The sequence below is a fragment of the Halyomorpha halys genome, unplaced genomic scaffold (genome assembly GCF_000696795.3).
Source record: "Halyomorpha halys isolate HHAL.00 unplaced genomic scaffold, Hhal_1.1 Scaffold655.1, whole genome shotgun sequence".
NCBI lineage: Eukaryota > Metazoa > Arthropoda > Insecta > Hemiptera > Pentatomidae > Halyomorpha > Halyomorpha halys.
The window spans coordinates 746,432-768,659 of record NW_027105601.1 but is presented as its reverse complement, the minus strand read 5'-3'; the positions used below and the strand labels follow the sequence as shown (position 1 = coordinate 768,659).

The following is a 22,228-nucleotide window of genomic DNA, read 5'->3' as shown; positions in this document are numbered from 1 at the left end:
TGATTGCCACCCATTGGCTGATGGGCCTCACAAATGCCCGGGGGAAGATTGTGAGTGAGTATTGCATAATTTTTTGCTTGAAATATCCTGGGTAGAGCCGGGCTCGAACTCGCAATCTATGGGTTGGCAGACAGGCACGTTACCACGCTGCTACCGTCACCCCTCGGTGATGATTAAATATTGTTGAACTTAATTATAATAATATATCAGTACTTAGTGTATTTATGTTTGTAATAACATATCTGTAGTCAATGTATGTATGTTGTCTATTAATTTTTATGTATATTTGATTAGTCGCATTGGAGAGTTGATGAATGAAGTAGTCGACAAATATGGAATATGCTGGGTAGCCGCTGCTGGCAACCATGGGCCTGCGCTTTGCACGATAGGTACTCCTCCGAACATTTCGTCTAATAATATCATTGGTCAGTATTTCCTTTTTATTCTCTTTCTGGAATATGTAATGCTTTTCTCTTTCATTTTAAATATTTTAATTTATGACATAGGGGTGGGAGCTTATGTATCACCTGAAATGATGGAAGCTGAGTATTCCCTAAGGAAAAAATCACCAGGACTACCTTACACTTGGACTTCCCGGGGCCCTACAATCGATGGTGCTCGTGGTGTATGTGTATGTGCACCAGGAGGAGCAATTACATCTGTCCCTCAGTACACGCTTCGGCATGCTCAGCTTTTAAATGGAACTAGTATGGCATCGCCACATGTTGCGGGAGCAGTCGGTAATTAATTGTTATTACCTTTTATTAATCACACTTTATTTAACAATTTTAGAAAAGTTATAGCTTAATACTTTATTTTAAGCAATGAAAAGTCTGCAGAAAAGAAAAATTGATAGTAATTCCAAGGTATTTGCTTATTCTTAGTAATGTTGATGTAATATTCTTATTAATAATTCAGGTTTATTACCATTAACAGTCTCTTGTTTTTTTTTTTTTGGAAGATTGATAGTTGACCGCGTATAATAATAGAAAAGGAAGATGGTCCGGTCCGGGTATGGTAAAATAAAAACTATTTATATTGACCCAACATTTTGCCTGTGCGAACCAGGCATTGATAGAATTGATTATGAAATATGATTAATTAAATCATGTAAAACAATTGTACACGGACAATAAAAAGTGAGAAAAATGTTAAATAACTTTCAACGACAAATGAATGGGTGACATTTAAAATACAGCTAAATAGTTTTAAGGCTCTTTTTGGAACTGGATAAGTGATAAGTAATTGCTTCGCGTTATGGACCAAGTCTTTGAAAATATGTGATGAAGGATTACTCCGTATTTAGTAAATCCCAAGTCTGTTTACAATGCTTGGTGAGATGGCCCAAAATATGAAATATGTAAATGAGAATTCGCCTATTTTGTGATTGCTTGGTGTGTAGTAAATAGTCTTATGTCACAAGGCTAATCACAAGTTTCAGGTATTTAAGGGTTGCTTCCTCTTTGTAGAGTGAATGAATTGTTCTTGAATGCCGGATATCCATGGTAATTGTTGATGAAGTGACTGCTTGGTTTGTGCATCCTATTAATGTTAACTAGTGCCTGTGTTTAGTTATAGTAATGACAAGTGATTATAAACAATACTGATTTGATTTAATGTACTCATTTACCAACAATGAAATAAGTAGTGTAAAATATCAAAGATCAATAAATAATCTTTATGAGTGCATTTAATGCCTGGTTCCTTTTTTTTTTGTGTATGTGTATATATTACATGAAGACACAATGTATGCAACTAATATGATTAAATAGTTATATATATGCAAATATGATTAAATTCAATTAACATTTGTGAGTGAAACAAATGTTACCTACTTAAGGTAATAGATAATTATTGTTTTTTATAATGCTGATAACTAACATTCACTATCAGCCTGAATTTATATTAATAAACAATCAATAGTGATTGATTCAAGTTTATTTTCAGTGAACTTTTAACTATACAATAATTGTATGATCTTAAATTCACAAACAATGGATTGGCAATGTTCATATGAATTAAAATTGCTTTTAATGAATTTTTCATTACAATTGTAAGGCAATTCAAAGTTAACATTTAGTTCCAACTTAATATGCATTGTTTACCTAGTTTATCACAGTTAATAATACGCACATGGCTGGAATTGCCATATCCAATGGTTTGTTAGAAATACATTCGTACATACTATCTATGTTCAATTAATTAGAACATTGTTACTTCTCATATCATTTTGTCACAAAGGAGAAACAAACCTTTGATAACATTTTGAGACTAAATTGAATGTTTAAATATGGAAACTATGGAATTACAGCAAACAAACTAGGTTTTAAGAAATAAATTCTTCCATATGATGAAACAATAAACATACTTTCATATGATAGGTAAAATAAGAATAATTATTGAAAAAAAATCATAATTTAGATAACTAAATAATATGCCTAAGTAAGGCCATTTTGTTTGATAACTCTTAAGTAGTTAGCCATTTTGTAACTGATATCTAATAATTTTTAAGATAAGCTAAAATTTGATTTAATAAATTGTGGATCACTTATTATTTTTACAATTTAGGAAATAAACCAAAATATATCCTGGCACGATGAACCATTTGTTCCACTAAATTATATTGGTTAGATTAAATTATCCAGGCCTAGTAGACCACTTGTTCAATTACCTTTCCTCAGTTGGCACTGTTTACTTCCTTTGTATGCCACTAGATGGCAGCATTTTAAGCTGCAATGCAATGTTTGAGGTACTTCTTTAAACACTGAATCTATAAGCAGGGTTAGAAAAAACCTTAATGTGACCCAATTCTCAAATTTTTAGTTTTGGATAACCATTTGTGTTTTACTGTGTTATTTATTTGTTTTTAAGCTAAACCCATTTTCTTCAATGTTCCAACCTTCAGGAATGAATTGTACCTTTTATAATTCCAAAAAAGAGATAGTTATTTCATTGAATAGCCCTTGTTTAGCTATTGGCACTTCAAGCTGATTGCTCAGTATAGAACTCCAATGGGAATCTTGGCCGAAAAGAAAAAAAAAAAAATCTGATTGCTGTCTAACCATGGTTTTTTCGTTCTAGAGCTTCATAAATACATTCACTTTTCATCACACAATTCTTTTGATAAAACAATGGTTATTTGTGTTTTCAGGATTTTTGACAAATTCATGCATGGTCTGTAGTCAACTGATAAGCTCTTGATAAGAGATTCACTTTTTCCAAGTTATGTTCCCCACAGTTTTTAATGAATTGGGAAACTAATCGCTGTTACACATTTTTTAATACTGTTTGTTGTGTCTCTTTTAGCAGAGTATTCTCGGTAAATAATGATTTTCATTCAGTACTACCTTTCCTCTCAAAGCCGTTATCACATTTTCAAATTTCTGGATTGCCTCATGAGTTGTTTAGGCTGCTGGAAACTTATTATCAAATTTTAGTCTCCTGATATTTAACAAAAACCAAAGGGAAGATAGGGTCATTTTATTTATAAATTCATTTAGTATAGTCTTGAGACTAAAGTGATACAAACTTCTATTGGTTAAGATTATAAAAAGGTATTATATTGTTTTGTTTTTTTCTTTTTTCTTTCATCGGCCCAAGACTCCCATTGGAGTCCTTTACTGCCCCTGTTGTTATATTATAATGGAATGAAGATAAGGATGTAAATTATTATTATTTATTTATTTTTAAAAATCTATTTTAGATTCTTCCATAAATTTGCACGACTGAATGGTATCCCTATCTAGATCTGCAAGTGTGGCAGAGGAAGTGGTATTGTTTTAGATGAGGGTATATTTAATCCAGTATTTATCATATCTGCTGCATTTTAGAATAATGTGCAATGGTCTCGATGAAGTTGCATGTCGAACATTTATCATTTTCTTCAACTTTGATTAGTGTAAAGCCACGATTTGTATGATCATGTTTAACTCTTAATCTTGTAAGTAAGACTATTTCTTTTCTGTTTAACTTAAAACAAGTATTAGAGAACCATGGGGTAGAGAGACGTTAGGTTGGTTAGTGAAATGATCTTAATCTTTCGATCTTGACTCCCAGTCATATCTATCCTGCCATTCACTAATGAAGTCTTTTTTCACCCATCTACAAATTTCCTGCAAAGGCATTTTCGCATTTTCCACTCTTCCCGAACATCGTTTTGCTATCTTATCAGCTCATTCATTCCCATACCAACCCACATGACCTGAGACCTATTGAACCTTAAATTTGTTATTTGTTGAACAAGGAATTTCTTCTATTATGTTATTTATTAGGTAAGATGAAATATGTTGTGAATGTATGTTTTTGTATTCTTATATTTTCTATTTGCTATATGTTATATTGTTATGAAAAAAATAAGTTCATTACAATTTTCATGAAAATGAAATCAGTAATTTAAAATACTTTTATATCAAAGGTGGAAATTTCATTTCTGAAAGGTATATTCTGCATTAGGCTTTAGCTTAAATGATTTGTTTTTAATAATTGTTTAGAGTAAATATTTATTTATTTCATTTTAGCTGTGTTGTTGTCTGGAATGAAACAAAGAAACTTGCAGTTTTCTCCATATTCTGTGATGCAAGCTCTTAGTAATTCGGCCCGGTACATGCCTGATCTAGACCATTTTTCTCAAGGACATGGATTATTGCAGGTATTACAATAGCTTTGTTTATCATTCAGTTGTGATAACAATCATATTATAGTTGAGAATTAGTAAAAAAAAATCCCAATAACATATAAAATCCTAGAATTAAACCATCAATTGACTACGCATCACTTCTAGTAAGTTGTGATAAGCTGATTAGAACTTACAAGTGATACATTCTAGTATTGGGTTAACAATATAATTATATTGTTATTTCAGAACAGATAATAATTTAACAGTTTATTTATTTATTGATGTTTTATCTAACACATTACCTGTATTATATGTAATCATTTGTCAATAATATAAGTCCCCAGAAACTGATGGCAGTTGTGAAATTATTGACATCAGACATTGGAGACTATTAATGTGGTTTCAAAAAGTACTCTTCTGTTAACACTGTCTTCAACCCTAAAAAAATTGAGACCCAGAATTTATTAGGAAAGTTAAAAAAAAATTGTGTTAAAATATATTATAGTAAGATGGTCTAGAAGGTGCACAAAGGTCTGAAACAAATGGGATATTAAGGTGATGATGTATGATATTGTTGGTTATAGTTATAGTAAGGAACATTGACTATTATTCGAAGGACTTTGGACTGAAAGGATTGAGCATGTTTGATGTCAGAGTTTTTAGCTGTCCCCATTCAAGTGTTTAATTATAATGAGCATGTCATGTTACAGTCTTTAAGTTGTTCTTATCTTTAATCTGATTTATTTACATTTTTTTCTCTCCAGGTTGAAAAAGCTTTCGATCATCTTGTTAATTATTGTGACGAGCCTGAAAGACGTGTCAGATTCCATGTGACCTGTGGCAATGGATCACAGAAGGGTATCCATCTTAGAGCTGGTATATCAGACAAACCACGAGATTACCAAGTTAACATTGAACCTGTATTTGCAAATGCCCATAAACTCGGTAATTATAGTTATTTATGTTATAACTTTTTAATTTACCTCTTGAAAGCTGAAAATTCTATATTCACAAGTAGTGGTGCCCAAATATATTGAGTCGCTATCTCACTTATCAATTTATCATTAGACATGCTATGAAAACTTGAAAATGTGTAAGTAATACTTTCATATTTTCAAGCTTCTTTTGATATCTTTTATATTGTTTTCTTATAATTTTATTTTTATTTTTCATTATTTACATATACTATATTAATTCATTATTTACATTACTAGTCTGATTTTTATATATTTTTTCAACTTCTCATTCTGTTTTTTATCATGTTTCTTGTCACACTGTTATTATTTTTTATTTTAACTTAGTTGTTATGGTGTTTATGCTTAGCCCTGAGAAGGTCTGAAATGGTGGCGCTAAAAATCAAGCATCTCTTTGTACTATTGTTATTATTATTAGTGTTCCATCTTCTCCTCTTACGTATTTCATCTCTTTCAGTATTTATATTATATTACAGTGATTCCCAAAGTGTGTCCCCTGGTGCCATCATAAGAGCGCCGAGAAATATTCAATTAAATAATTCGGCAATTTTCTTAGAATTTCTAATTATCAAATTTTTGCGTCAACAATCGTGTATGCTGATAAAATTCCAAAAATTAGGTTTATTTTAGATTAGCTAAATTAGCTAATAGCTTCCCCACCCATGTCACTAAATGGTACTCAATAGTGAGTACCTGTCTTTAATTTTTTGCTGTTAAATGGATAATTGCTTTTAAAAAGGAAAGTTTGCCAATTTTCCAAAAAAGTTTCAAATTTTTTAAGTTCAAAAATTTAGAAAAAAAATCTGATGTATTTAGTGTGCCTCGGTAAAAATCTGATTATTTAGGGAGCCGCAAAAAGATTGGGAACCTCTGTTATATTAGATTTAAATATAGTCTAAGTTTGACATAATTTTTTCATTTAAAAATTTTTATCTATAGTTGGTTTCTTATTCTAGATTCTAGAGAAAAGCTTGGATTCCAAATGAGCTTGGCATTGGGTTGCTCTGAGCCATGGGTTTCTCACCCAAAACATGTGGAAATGACTAATATTGCGAGGAGTATCCAAGTTCACGTAGATCCCACCGGCCTCGCCCCTGGTGTTCACACCACTACGTAAGTTTTCATTTCCTTTATTTTTTATTATCCATACACTAGATTGAAGGCCTACTATGTAATGATAACTGGCATCAAGGCTTATGGGAACCACATAAGGAACATATTATCAAACAAATAAAATTTTAATCTAAGCTCCTACCAGCTTATTGTAAGATTTATAACTAAGCATTTTCTAATCACAGACCAGTAGTGATTAAATTATTGATCATTGATATTGTAAACCAAATGAATCTGAATAAGGAGGCAAATCATTCCAGTGGAAAAAAGGCGTGGTTCCTTTTTTCTCATATTTTGAGTAAAACTTAGCCAAGCTCTCCTGGCCTCTTCCATTCACTATTTTCCAAATTACACTATTTTTCCATAATAAAAGGCTGATTATGGAAAAATAGTGTGATTTTTAATTAAAAGTATGTATTGATCTTTGTTGTGATTATGAAAATAGTAGAAAGTAGGTATTGCTGCGTGATACCTAGGCCAAGAAAAAAAAAACGCAATGAACCAAAAACAATTTTATTTTAGTACAAAAGTAACCAAAAATATGCACACCAAGTCCACAATAACCATACCTGTTCTTTTTACACTCTTCTCCAGAGAAACGTTGTTCATGAACGACTGATCAAATCGATTTCTCTCCCAAGGAGATAACCTCATTATAGTATGAAAACTTTTGAACTTTTTATTTTTTAAATTTAAAATCTAAGATCTTTAATTTTGAAACTTTATGGTGGAAAAAATAATTTATGCTTAAACCAATGTTGTGCACTCTTGACCACTTCTTTTTTGCAGCCTTTTCTTACTGAAAAATAGTATGATTTTAAATAAAAAATAATGACCTCACCATAAGAAGTCATATTCAGATCTAACATATTTCTCATATTTATATTTATATTTTTCCATAATAAAAGGCTGCAAAATGGAAGAAGCCAGGAGGGGAGGGCTTTGCTAAGTTTTATTAAAAATATGAGAAAGTGGAACCACATCTTTTTTTCCACTGGATTGATTTCCCTCCTTATTCAGATTTATTTGGTTTACTATATCATTGGTGGAATGAATGACGTTGATGGAAGCACTAATTATTTGTTCAATCATAAATTTTCAAAGTTAAACAACTTAGGTTTTAAATTTTAACAAAAAAAAAAATTTCATGTTTTTCAAATCTACTTTTTGGCAGTCTCATCACACAACAAAAATCAAAACATATATATTTTTTTTAAATCACCCTATTTTTCCTAGGAAAAGGTTGCAAAATGGAAGAGGTTGGGAGTGCTTCCACTGATGTTATGCCATTTACCCTTAAAATGAGTTTCTATTAGTCTTTGATCATTAAAATTACTCATTAAGAACTATATTGTATAGAATAAAGCACGTAGTTTAGTTACTTTGCTAATAATTACTGATGTTTTAATTAAAAAGGTATTTAGTGCTGGTTTTTTTTTAATCTTAATATAGAACTACATGGAAACTTTATTCTTTTCCAAGTATTAATTTTGTTTAAATCTATATTTTAACAACAGCCTTTTTTTTTTTTTTTCCCATTTGTTATAATTTATCAACCGTAATGTGCCTGATTGAATTATTTGATTTTGATATTTCACAGGCTAAAAGGATACGATGTCAAATGCCCAGAGAAAGGAGCAGTTTTTCATTTTGAAATCACTGTCGTAGTTCCGCATGTGTTTACTAGCATGACTTCCCCTCCACAATTGAAGTATTCTTCAGTACTGTTCAAAGCTGGTGAAATTCACAGACATTTCTTGATGGTACCTGATCAAGTATCTTATGCAGGTAACTTTGTTTTTTAATCAATTATTGAATTGATAATTTCAAACCATTTATAAAATTTATTTTATAAAGTAAATATAAATACATACAGAGTTTTTTAATTTAAAAAAAAAAATGTTTTATTTTTTAGTTGTGAAGTTGAATGTCCTTAATGACGATAAAGGAGGAAATTTCATTATTCACGGTGTTCAACTGAGACCCAAAAGAGCTTGCAAAACATTAGAGTTCCACAAGATGGTTACTGCTAGTCCTCACACTGAAGCTTCTGTTTCATTTAAAGTCAAGGTTATTATTTAGAAATATCTATTACATTATTGTTTGATTCTTATTTCGTATATAACATTTTCCAACAGAATTGACCGTTAAAGCAGGCTGAACTTTTTTTCTGATCTATTTATTTATAAAAAGTTTTGATCAGGGGATATGGTCAGGAATGAAGAATGCTAAGCAGTAGTTCTTATTTTACTGTGCCAAAATTTCAGGGCTAAATACAAACAAAAGAACTATCGTGTTAAAATAAAAATATATAACAAGAAAAATTTGATAAAAAAACTTTTAAAAAAATGTTAAAATAGAATAATAAGAAAAAGTCAGTCTAATATATTTGCTAATAATAAAAATTAAAATAATGAAAAAAGTGAGAAATATAACAAAAATCTTGAAAATATGTTTGTAAAATAATACAATTACAGAACTAAAATATTATTTAATGGTGTAATTTTACTTACATGTTTTCAAACTATTCTTTATTTTGTTTTCTTCCTCATTTTTCTCATGATTTTAATTTCATTTATTTTTTATTTTATATTTTTCATAAGTTTGTTCAGTTTTTATGACATCATAAATGAATCTATGAATTATTCATAACTAATCCGTAACTAAAATTTAATTCTGTTTTCAAGGTTTTATACAAGCTGTTCCGAAAACTCACAAAACAGAAGGTTTACATAGGCAGAAAATATTGTTTGTAACTTTAATTTAAATTAATTATTAAATGTCAATCAAAAAGATGAAGGAAACAACTTTTTAAACCACATTTTTTAATATAAAATTATATAATAATAAAAACTTAAAACAGGTCTATTCTATACCTTATGTTATGTTTCGGCCTTCTCTAGTGCCCATCTTCATATTCAGCCGTCTTTTATTTAAAATTCTGCTTATTCCCATTTGTTTATTTACTGAGGTAATTTTTATCTCAAGGGTTTTCTATCTTAATAAAAATCTCCTGAAAAACACTATGTGTAATTATTACTTTTAACCATATTTCATACATAACTTTCTAAATGATACTTTCAAAAAAATACCTAAAAGAAAAAAATGGGGATTAGGTTTAAATATTGATAATACAGAAGCCTTCATTTTCATTAACGACAGTCTATAATTATATCAAATTAATAATTAATAATACCCCTGTCCCTTTTGCCCAAAATTGAATACTTAGGAATCACTTTAGACAGCCAAATATTACTTAACTACTCCAAAAATTAGAAACTGGAAAATGTAAGAAAAATTCTATATCAAATGTATCAATACTTTAGTAAAAAGTCAAAACTATCCAATAAAAATTAATTGATAATATATAAAGTGGTACTAAGACCCATCTTAACTTATGGTTGTCTTGCCCCATATAGAGTTTTACTAGTTCAACCAATATTTAAAAAATACAAGTATTTCAAAACAAATGCTCACTGAATTAAATATAGACACCGTACAGGATTACATGTATAAACTGGCACATAACTTTCAGTCTCGCCCCAACTATAATCATTAATCCCTCTAATCAAAAAAATAGGAAATTACACTAAAACTACAACCTGTAGTTATAAAAACAAAAGAACTAACATATATTAATGTTAACATAAATCTATGATATGTATTTCATTTTACCCAATGATATGTATTTTATTCTATCCAATGTTCTGTATTTTGTTTTAGTTCAATAATTTTTGTAAAATAGAAATGTTTGTAAAGTGTAATTAGTGTCAGGAAAATTGTATTGTTTAAGGGGGTATCCCAAAACAACATAGTAAATATCGTACATTTTATATTTATGCAATAAATATATCAAAAAAAAAATTTAATTAAATAAATCTATAACATAAATGATTTTTAGATTAAATTTTAGTTAAACTGTTCATTTTAAAAATCAGATTGCCTTATTTCTATGTTTTTCTTGTTTATAGGGTGGCCTCATTTTGGAAGTGGCCATAGCTAAAACATGGATGGACCAAGACCCCTGTAATTTGGATTATTCGATAGCATTGTACGGATGTAGGCCAGAGAGTGATAACTTCACAATGCATCATGGCGAGGGTGTGATGGTTTTAGAAGTTCTCGGCGGTCTTCAGAGTGAAGAAGTTTTCCCATCGGTTCAATTCCGTCATAATGTTTTTATGCTGAAGTAAGTGTTTGGAAATGAAACTATTTATAGAGCATTTAAAGTAAATTTATCTACAGTTATTTTATTTTTAAAAAATTTTTTTGTTGAATCCTTTACAATATTAAGAAATCTGATGTGGGTCCATGCATCACATAACTTTCAATTACTATAAAAATTCCTATTTAAGGGTTTTTCTTGGTGAAAATAATGAATAACAACTTTATTTTTGCCAGTAATACATTTTAACTAAAGATAACTAAGTTGTTTGCATATGAATGCAGTCAGATGAGATAAGGCGGTCTCAGCTTTTTCCAACTCGAACCCTTGTCTCTATTTTTCCTTTTTTCTCCTTTAATTATCTATTGAATTCTTTATATGTTGTATTTATCTATTGTATATTATTGTTAGCATTGGGAAATGATTATTTATTTCAAATAAGCAAAATTATAGTTCCGAGGAAGTTTTTTTTTACAAATTCGTCATTTCAGCCCTAGAAAACTATTTTAAAGAGGATTGGACCTATCCGATATTAAAGACCAATTAATTGTACATTGCTCTACCAATTATAACGAAAAAGTTTGTTTATTTGAACTTAAGGAACCTCAAAACATGTATTTCTTTCAAAAAAACTGAAATTCTAAATTTTGCACTCTCGCAATACTTCTCCTTTCTATTTATTTGAGAGGTAAATGAAAGTAAAAGTTAGTACATCCCAAAGAATTTTATTTTTAACTATTGTTCAAAATTTAAAAAGTAAATTTATCTACAGTTATTTTATTTTTAAAAATTTTTTTTGTTGAATCCTTTACAATATTAAGAAATCTGATCTGGGTCCATGCATCACATAACTTTCATGATCAACACTTGATATTTCAAATGATTTTTTTTTTTTATCCTTTTCATTAGGTATTTTCTTTTTCAGACCGACGGAATCAAAGATATCTCCACTCCTTTCATTCAGAGACATCGTTCCACCTTCGAGACACATCTATCAGCTGATATTGACTTATAACTTGCACATTCCAAAGCAGACTGAAGTCACTCCAAGTTGCTCACTTTTATCTGATCTCCTTTATGAGAACGAATATGAATCACAGCTATGGATGTTGTTTGATAGCAATAAGCAGCTACTTGCTTCTGGAGATGCTTATCCTTGCAAGGTTAGTTCTTATTACAAATATATATATTGTAATATCCAAAAATTATTTAAAGTAATAAAAGGAATTTTATAAAGTTTTTACTTATTCTCATATCTTAAGTATATTGTTTGAAGATGACAGGGTTACATAAAAAGATTAACTATTAAATAAATATGAGAATTTTTATTTTTAATTATATATAATATTATAGACCCTCAGGGCGGGTTTCTAGGCAATCAGAACAGGCACTTTCCTACTAATAACTCTTACACTAATTTAATAGCTATTGTACAAATGTATTAAATTCTAGTTAGAAACAAAACTAACCAATTTATGGTCTTCTATGATGACTGATGTTTTTTTATGACTTCTATTTCACAAACTAACACTGTCTTTTAACAAAGCATTGGTCCTCTTACAGTTTTCAACACTCAAACAAACTCTCAGCGATCCAAACAAAGAAGTATCTTATTTGTCTTGGATTTTCCTTTGATGTCTTCATTTTGTAAATGTCCCCTGAGAGCCAAGGATGTTCAGGACCTCCTGCCTCCAGGATACGTCCTCCCTCTAGCCAATCCAAACTAACAGTGCCTTACCTTTCTCTCGATGTTCAATGTAAACATCAATTGTAGCACAACAGTTTTGAGTTTTTGCATGTGATTTTCTTTATGAACATTATTCTTTAACATTTATCCTTGACTTCTATCTTTTCTTAAATTTACTGTAACTACAATTATGATGAGAAGTTAAATAAGGTTTAAAATAATTGAATCTGCTCAACATGGCCAGTATTCAAAGGACGTCATCTTGGCTTTGAACGATATCTTTTGTGACTGCATATTTTACTGAACAAAATTGGTTAGCTTGCTTTTTTGATTTAACACAACAAATAAACAATACTGAAATGATATCCATAAAATAAAGACATAACTAAAATCATTTATATATAAAATTCATCTATTGATTTAAAAAGAGGATATTACAATATATATATTGTACTGATTTCTATAATATTTAAAAATTTATATTTCATAATAGTCTTTTGTTTTAATCTGTTATAATTATCTGTTTCTTAATTTCTTTCAGTATACAGTTAAATTAGAGAAGGGTGATTATACTATAAGACTGCAGATTCGTCATGAGAAACGTGAACTACTTGAAAAGCTTACAGAACTTCAGATGCAGATCCAATGTAAACTCCCCAGCCCAATTAGTTTGGATATCTACCCATCCCATTCTCAAGCTCTCATTTGGGGAAAGAAATTATCAGGTGCGACTATTCCCTGCGGAAGATACCGATTGCCTCTCTATGTCGCCCCTCTTCATGGAGAAAAGTAAATTTTTATTTGATATAGTTAAATAATATAATTTATTTTCTATTCTTTTGTATTGTAATTTGTCTACTTGTAAACATATATATTTTTTATTTTTTATTTTTTTTTTTTAAGAACTCTGAAAAACATAACCGTAGGACAGTACCTGCTTGGTCAGTTAACACTATCCAAAAGTGACCTTGGAAAAAAAGTTGTAAGTGAAATTAATTTTTTTTAATATATCTTATTTGCAATTTTATAATTTTTTTTTATTTTTTAGGATACTTATTGTTTTAAATACGTCCTGGGAGATTTAACAAATAAGAAAAATTCTACTGGTAATCATAAACCTGATAAAACAAAATGGGAAGAATATCAAGAAGCTTTAAGAGATCTCAAAGCAAATTGGCTTACAAAAATGGGTTTGTTTATTTTCAAATTTAAAAATAAATTGAATTAGTATTGTTTAGGCTTATCAATCCTTAATGGACTTTTAACTATAGAAACCATTGTTAAAAACGTTATTGTTTCAAAGATTTAGTAGTTAGTTAAATAATATCAATGGTGAATAAAACATAAATAACGTATAACAAATATTAAGTTAACAAAATAATTATTAATGAGGAAAACGTCCTGGTGAACAAATGACATTGATATATTTTCTGGGGCTTTGACATTTGTTCAAGCAGTTAGCCAATTTATAAACTAGGCTTGTAACAAGAAAATGACTATCATATACACTTTTTTTTTTATTAATTTCCCTAACTTATCCAATTTCTTCAAAACAATTTTAAATTTATGGCTTATTTCATGAAATTTCCATTTCTATAACATATTTAACTATTTAAACCAAAAGAGAAAAGTGTGTGATTTCCAAGGATTAAAAGAAGTGGGTTAACAAATGACAAGTATCATGTTTTTCTCATTTTTCATGGATTGCTCTTTTATTTTTCTCCTAACTGTATTCATAAATTAAAAACAATAAAAATAAGCATTCAATTCATTTTTTAATATCTTTGCACATTGAGAAGTAACATATGACTGAATAGTTTTGGCTGGTTTAAGAAAATATAACCTATTAGTTGAACTCTCAACTGACACCGAAAGAAAACTGAGCAAAAAAATAAAAGCAGAACCCGCTTAAATTAGAGAAAACTGATGAGATGAATAAATAATACTGGACTTGCACACACGTTTCTTTAGCTCCTATGTATTAAAAAGAAAGGGGAGGTTATTGTCTCAATCTTAGGGGGTTAATTAAATGGTATTCAAGGTTTCCAATTTTTAATTTACTTATGTCTTATCAGAAAGGTTTGGTCGGGGAATGACATTTCAACTCAAATTAAGTTGTAAACTCATCTTTTCTAAATTTTGAGATTTTTAATCTAGTTAAAAACTGCTGACAAATGTAGAGAAAGTTAGCTAGTTCATCAAAATAATTCTTTTGATTACAATATTTTTCAACTGGAAGATATAACTTTTTTGTTGTATCATGTTTACCCGAATTTTTAAAAAATTTATGTTATCAAAGAAATTTATTTGTTGAAAGTCTACTATATATTCATCAATGAAATTTGAAAGATGTCATTCTAGCTAAAAATAATTTTCTATCTTCTGGAATCAACTTTCAACTTAGTGGTGCTGAAGTGAATGTTAAAATTATTATTATTATTTATTTCAGATAAAAAAGAAGATGCTGATACTTTGTATGATGAAATAAAAAAAGAATTTCCGACTCATGTCGGAACTCATAGCAGCATGATGGCTGCCTTGGAACCTGATTCCAAGCGCTTTTATCCTGGCATGGAAGAGACAAAAGAAACTATGGAAATATCAAAGCATATTGAGGAAATCGCTACCATTGTGTGCAATGAAATTAATCAGTCAGAACTATTGGCTCATTTTGGAATAAAATCTGATCACCGGGTCGATGCAGCTACTATTAAAACGTTAGTGTTTTAAAAATTTTTTAGATTAATGAATATCCAGTCACTTTGTACCATTGTTCCATTCTCTTAAGCCGACTTAACTTAAATTCCAACATTTTTCTTGTTAATCGCAGGTCCATGGAACGGCAGAAAACAGCTTTAATTGATGCACTTTGTAGAAAAGGTGTTGCAGCTTCTAGAACTTTGCTTTATAATCTTAAAAACCAAACTGGAGACACTGACGTTGCTAGTGATTGCGAAACTATCGATGAATTATGGTTGAATCTACTCAAATATGTTGACCAAACTGATTATAAGGTAAATTGAAAAACTTTACATTTGAAACCCTAATTTTGGATAGCTATTGCATTAGAAATGAAACCAGTCTCCTGCTGATAACATTTAGGTCTGAGATGAGTATTTCCTTTCGTTGAGACCCATCTTCCTCATTGGTAATGCAATAAGAATTAATTTGTCGCCCCTAAAACACATTGTTGGTGAAAACAGATTTTAAAAACCTTAGCCAATCTATATAAATTAAAAAAGAAGTAATATCCTCTCAAAAAAACTATTATATAAAAATTTCCCCACAACAAAAGAAGGGCAACCATAAAAGCACCCTTAAGGCTTCTCCCCTTGGTTAAGTACTAAACCCGTTCAGTTGAGGAATTACAACTTTTAATGATTCTAATAAGAAGATTGCATCTTGGCTAAGGAGTAATAGAAGCTAAAATTGGACAGGGCATCTGATTATAGCAACTTAAGTGCGGTATTTTGTTTGTGGTAATAATTGCAATAGTTATATAGGCTATTGGAATAGTATATCTATTATGAGTTTGTCTGTAGAGAGGTAACTCTTGTGGTGATGGAGATGAAGAGGTGCATCTCTCCCCTCCCTTTACCCAGAGGCAAACGCACTATACCAACAAATATTTAGCCCAATTCGAGCTTCCATTTCACCTTAGCTGAGATGCAAAGAACCAAGGGATCCATTTCCTCTGGTTAGAATCCTTAACAGTCATAATTTCTCAACTGAGCGTGTCATGTACTAAACCAAGCTGCGAAGACCCAAGGCTCCTTTTCAGGCAGCACTGTCTTTTTTACAATAGAGGTGTTTTTTGATAGGATTATAATAATATGTACTTTTTATAGTAGTGATACATTAATACCATTTATTCAACTTTAACAAACTTATCTAACTCTTCTATTTATTTATTTTTTCTAGACTGTTGGATACTTTGGGATTTGGCATGCTGCTGTTCATAATAATTATGGACGCTTGTTGAAGTATGCCATCAAACTGCAGGAAGAGAAGTCCAGTAAAGAACTAGAGAATTGTATCGCTTGGACCGCTAACAAGCTTGGATGGGAATTCTATTCTCATCATATTGCAAGATCAACATTGGTCCGCTTTCCGCCCTCATATAGGCTCTTCTGAGCTATAATTTATTATATCCAGATGTACATAAATTATTTATTGTATATAACATTCAGATAATAAATTTTTTAAAGATTTTCTTTCATTTGTTCAGAGTTGATAACCTCATTGAATTTCAAAATCGAGTTTTATCTAATACTGAAGTTGATTTAGTTTGAGATAATTTAATTTCAATAGTTAACTAAGATGAATAACTAATCTTTATTCTCTGGCTGTTGCCTTCTAAGAATAAGTATATTGAAAAAAAATCTCAGGCAAGATGTTGAAATACTCTACAAAATAAAATAAGCAAAAAAAAATTTGAGCTTAGTTCTAATTCTCAGATAACTATGCACACATATTTGTCCTTTTTTTTTTTTATTACAAGCGTGGGTTGAAAAGTAATGCATGCATGCTTTTAGAGCACAAATAAAAGGACCTGCAGCAGAACACTAGGACAAAGAATACATTTTGTATTGAGAAGCCAAAGTGATGGAGATATGTTCGAGCGATACATCTCAGATTTAGCAGAATACTTAAGAATTCATCTTTATTCCAGGTCTCAAGTTATCCGTTCAAAATGCCATATTCTCTCGAGGCACTTAAACAATTATCTAACTTTATTTTTTATTTCATTGATAAAAAGAAAAAACTATTATTCTCTTCGAGCTATGCCCAAAACTTTGAAAAATCCATTTAATCCTAAACCAAAATTAGGGCATACTATTTTATATAAACGTTTTTTCTTTTTTATATGTTTATTTGTTTATTGTATATAAACAGAACTACAGTGCTCATTTTTATAAATAAAATGAGTAGAAGATGGTTGGGGGTGTAGTCAGTGGAGACCTAACTTCCTTTTTATTAGTGACAATGTTTCAACCAAATTATGTTAATAACATAATTAACATTTTAAAACAAGATAACCATAAGTAGCATGGGAAAAACCTGTATAGTATAATAAGAAGGTATAGAACAGTGGGAGAATATATTAAAATCATGAGTTAAGAGTGAAAGAAAATAGCAGTATTCTCCAGCAACTTCACTCTCAACCATCTTCTCATATGATATCCACACTCAACACCTAACACTAAACTATAAATTATATTTTTGAAAATTCCGAGTCAGACAATGTACTGAACTAATTACTTGAGGTATTGCTTAACTACATTGATTTGAAAAAATCTTTTAAATTACTTTGTCAAAGAGAACACTTCTCTAAATCTCTTCTAAACCAAATTACTCTAGTTCTTCAGAAAAATGTTCTCTGGAGTATTATGCTAAAATGCAGCCATCTTCCGAGACATTAACATATTCTTTCAAAAACCTGATCATCTGAACTCAAAATATTCATATTATACATACAAGGGGAAGATTGTTGGGGGTTGCAGTCAAAATATTTTGACCGCACCCAACAAACCATCTTCTCATATAAATCATCCACAGTCAACTATCTCTCATGATTACTTATATTATTCATTTAGGTCCTCTCAGCCAGGAATATTTTAAAGAGCTCTCATAACTGTACAGCACTTATACCATCTGCCTCCTAATTTAGGTCTCAACTGTGAAGAGCTAAGAAACGTTCAACATATTAATCAACCATTATGTCTTAAGATTGGAATGTATTTTGACAGGTCTTGTAAAATAAATTGTGTGATCTGAGTTAAGTAATTTTATCAATCACCTAAGTAATTTAAGTTTAAGAATGAACCACCATTCCAGTGGCTGCGACACTTTTAACATGACAGTTCTTCACTGCCAGTGCATGTTAGGACAGTTCCTGTAGCACTATAGTGTTACACCAAAATGGGTTTTAATATGAAAGTAGCTTCACTGTCTCCTACATTTTCTATCAATTATCATACCAAACCTAGTATGATAAAACTTTCCTGTCAGAAACTGTCACATAGTCGACACCATGGCATTAATTACAATAGTTGTATACCATTTCTGGGGAATATAATATATCTCTGACATTCATAGATTTCATTTAAACCATATTTCTGAAATAATTACATTGCATTTTTGTAAAATAATAGATTTCAAAAATAAGAAAATATTGAAATCCCAATTATCATATAATATCAGAAATAACTTTTTGAAAAATACATTGATATATATTTTGAGAAATAATTATTTATTTCAATTAATGAATAATTATTTCAAGAAATAAATAAATGCTAAGTTATTTGATTGAGCTTATTCCACCAAATAATCGTTATTTCAGAAATAATTATTACTACTGATTTATAAATTAGTTGAACAGTGCACAGGTCTACTTTACAGACAGATGAAGCGTACTGCAAGATGTGACATAATTTAAGCCTTAGTTGTCTACAACATGCTTATCACATAACCCAACATTGTGACTTAAAAATTTAATATCAATATCTTCTGAATCAATGATTGTAGGGAACTGGGGTTTTCACCTGAAGGTTTTGTGTAATACAGGCAAAATGGATAAAAATTGATTTTGTTACACCAAAATGGGTCTGGTCATAATTATTTTGGATAATCAGGACTCCACTACATAGTAGGTTTAACAATACAATGAAGATGAAAATAACAAGTAGTAACATCCATGTATTTACAATTTCATAAATAATGTAAACATTTCATAATATAGAAAACTCACTTATTTACAATTACCTCTTCAAATACATTTTTGAACAAGAATCTCTATCGACTGTCCTCACAGACAAAGATATCACTTAAAAGAATATTTAATGCTGAAAAGAAACTGGATTATTTACAATAAAAATGATTTACAAATCGTTATTTCAACATTAAAGTACCATGAATTACACTCAAGCAAATAAGCTTTTGAGGAAATCTTCTCTGGATTTTTCAACTTTCTTTTTAGATTCTTTTTCTTCCAAACTTTCTTTTTGAGCAAACCTCTTGCTAAGAACCTCAGTAGGAGCGGCAGGAATAGCAAGACCTTTATTCTTTTTCTTCATCCTCTCTTCTTTGTCAACAGACTCAGCAAAGTGATTAGCAATTTTCTTTGCTTGACTAACCTCTGCTCGAAGTCTTTGTTGTCTCACAGCTTTTTCGTAACTCAAACGTTCACAAAGATGGATCCATTTGAATCTATAACAAATAAATATCCTTTACCATCAGTAAGGGTTTTAAAAAACCTTTATCAGTTGTACTTTTTAAAAAATGGTTTAAATCAATGTCATTGTGAAAGAAGATGTTAAAGGGCTTATTTACGATTAATTAATATATTTTTTAAAAATACTACTACGTACTTACCATTAATTCATATTTAGTGAACAAATGTAAAAATATGGGAAAAAGCACTAATCAAATACTAAATAAACAATGAATGATTTTAATTGGAAAAAAAAAAGATTATAAATAATAAACCAAAATTAGATTTTTTTTTTATACTGGCTATAAGCACTGTGGCCTATAAGGCCTATTGTGTACCATCCACATTTCAACGCTGTAGCACCAGAACATTAAAATGAACTTATTGAAGCTTAAAATGTGTAGATTCTAGGAATCTAAGTTAACTTGAGGGATTGATCGATTCACACTGTTTGGGATCTTCGACACAATTCACCCTAAACAGCATGAACCTCAACCCTGCAAATCAGTCACACCAGTATATAATGTGGTAAATTAAAATCACTATACTAAGACATCAAACCACGTACAGGTATATTTTTATAATCATATCACAAGTTCAGTAATTCAACTATTTCGGGGTCAATCAACATGAGTCAATCTACGAATCTAGGATCGAGTAAAAGTAGCAGGACAACTGCTATGAGCCTTGAATAAAGGCTTCTTCGGGAGGAAAGTCAAGGCATATAATCCACTTTAGCACTATTAACACATCCTTCCCAAATTCAGAGTAATTAAAACAAAACAGAACAAATCCAGGCAATAGAAACACTAATAATTACATTGTTTTAGGGATGATATGTATACTCTCTTGGATGAGAAAGCATGATGTTGAAAATATAAAATTACTTGTCATTATATATGATTATTGTGGTACATTGAAAAAAGTCACTGATTACATAGGTCCCTGATCTATATTATCAATTATCAGTTGAAAAAATTGGTAAGAACTATTTTATAGCCTGTCAAACTAAAAAAACACCAGTAGAATGTAAGCTCATTATGTTTGATGGGTCATGGATAAAATGGCATCTTCACTATGTTCCGCCACCCATAAGCAAAAAATGAAGGTAAATTACATAATTACCTGGGTAAATACTTCAAATTCCAGAGATACTCCCGGAATTTACTCTTCTTTTTACCACCCATTGGAGTGTTATTTAAGACATCAGCAATTTTTTTAGCATCTCGTTTTTTCAAAAACTCTACCCATCCTTCAGAATATTTTACATTTTTAGGGTCTATCTTACGCTTCTTTGCTAAAATAATCATGACAAAGATTACTGTCAAATCTATCAGAATAGGGCATATAATAAAAACTGAATTTTACCTTTCTTTTTAATTTCTGGTTGCAAATATATCCTCTCAACTACAGCATACTCTGATAGGAACCGCCTCAATATTACCGGATTCATTGATGGTGGAATAAATGGTAAGTAAACCACTCCTCTCTTATATTTTTTCTTCTTTTGAATTTCCTCTTCCAAATCACTGTCAAAATTATCCAAGTCTTCTAGACTTCCTATACTACCTAAAGAGACGTTGTCTTCGGTTTTTTCCTCTAGTTCATCATTCGTCATTTTAAATAAATTCGTTAATTACAAAAAATAAATATATAACTTTGTTTACGTCTACCACGCTGAATACTACTTAATTCACGCAGCCGCTCACCAACGAATCGTTCCAAAGAGAATCTGGCTATGAGAACTATCTCATTTAACTAGTAGAAGAACTTTGTAAGTGAAGTAATTTACAACACTATACTACTAGAGTTCTGTACTATTAATTCAGGAGAAAGTCAAGAAAATTAGTACTAGTATAAGTTCAACAAGGAACTGGGTCTCGAAATATGCACGGGTAAAACAAAATATATGGTCAGTAGTACAAACGAGATTAGTTTCGTTGATGTAAATATAGGAGCAAACACAATTCAGCTGATAGATATGAATAAGTATTTAGGTTTTAGGTCATAATTGCCTGTTTGCAAAATTATCCGGGAATGTCGTAATTTATCTCAGCTGCTTGAAAACGTACAACACTGTGGAATTCCGTTTCCCAAGTATAATGAATAGACAAGTTCATTAAAAAAAAAAAAAAATAAAAAATAAATAACCTCCTGATCGATTGATAAAAGTGAAATAAAAAATAAATTACAATAGACGGTAAAGTTTAAACTATATAGAGAAATTTCTTCATGGTTAGCAGTAGAAACGAGGGCGATTTCGGTGATATAGATGTAGAAGGAAATACATTTGAACAGGTAGATAGGTTCAAATATTTAGGTTTTACAGTAACTAGGAAAAACGAAATTGATGAGAAAATAAAAGCTATGTTGAAGGCAGGAAATACCTTTTACTTTTCAATTTCGGACGTGAGTTCTATCCAAAAACTTAAAAGTTAGAATTTATAAAACTATTATCCTT

General features: G+C 30.1%; 2 protein-coding genes across 4 annotated transcripts in view; one reads left to right on the top strand and one right to left on the bottom strand.

The window, feature by feature from the left end:
• Positions 1–16,768, top strand: part of TppII (Tripeptidyl-peptidase II) — a 32,550-nt gene extending 15,782 nt beyond the window's left edge. For all 3 annotated transcript variants that reach the window (XM_014427561.3, XM_014427562.3, XM_014427560.3), the window contains 15 exons: positions 295–425; positions 507–740; positions 4,518–4,648; positions 5,380–5,560; positions 6,546–6,702; positions 8,303–8,490; positions 8,618–8,772; positions 10,674–10,891; positions 11,793–12,030; positions 13,096–13,343; positions 13,458–13,536; positions 13,603–13,744; positions 15,004–15,271; positions 15,385–15,568; positions 16,476–16,768. In XM_014427561.3, coding sequence (XP_014283047.1) covers positions 295–425; positions 507–740; positions 4,518–4,648; positions 5,380–5,560; positions 6,546–6,702; positions 8,303–8,490; positions 8,618–8,772; positions 10,674–10,891; positions 11,793–12,030; positions 13,096–13,343; positions 13,458–13,536; positions 13,603–13,744; positions 15,004–15,271; positions 15,385–15,568; positions 16,476–16,688 — 2,767 coding nt within the window. In that variant the 3' untranslated portion in view covers positions 16,689–16,768. The remainder of the gene's footprint in view (positions 1–294; positions 426–506; positions 741–4,517; positions 4,649–5,379; positions 5,561–6,545; positions 6,703–8,302; positions 8,491–8,617; positions 8,773–10,673; positions 10,892–11,792; positions 12,031–13,095; positions 13,344–13,457; positions 13,537–13,602; positions 13,745–15,003; positions 15,272–15,384; positions 15,569–16,475) is intronic.
• Positions 16,769–19,434: 2,666 nt separating this feature from the next.
• On the bottom strand, positions 19,435–21,478 carry LOC106685075 (activator of basal transcription 1). The gene is made up of 3 exons (XM_014427558.3): positions 21,136–21,478; positions 20,893–21,064; positions 19,435–19,763 (listed from the first exon to the last, which is right to left on the bottom strand). The coding sequence occupies exons 1-3, from the start codon at positions 21,383–21,385 to the stop codon at positions 19,478–19,480; spliced, it is 708 nt and encodes a 235-aa protein (XP_014283044.1). The 5' UTR covers positions 21,386–21,478; the 3' UTR covers positions 19,435–19,477.
• Positions 21,479–22,228: the final 750 nt, after the last annotated feature.

Excerpts from the sequence above, each read along its gene's own strand:
- LOC106685075 (XM_014427558.3), bottom strand. The coding sequence starts at position 21,385 with ATGACGAATGATGAACTAGAGGAAAAAACCGAAGACAACGTCTCTTTA. Across the intron at positions 21,065-21,135 it reads ACCAGAAATTAAAAAGAAAG|CAAAGAAGCGTAAGATAGAC; the intron begins GTAAAATTCAGT and ends TGATTATTTTAG. Across the intron at positions 19,764-20,892 it reads AATTTGAAGTATTTACCCAG|ATTCAAATGGATCCATCTTT; the intron begins GTAATTATGTAA and ends TATTTGTTATAG.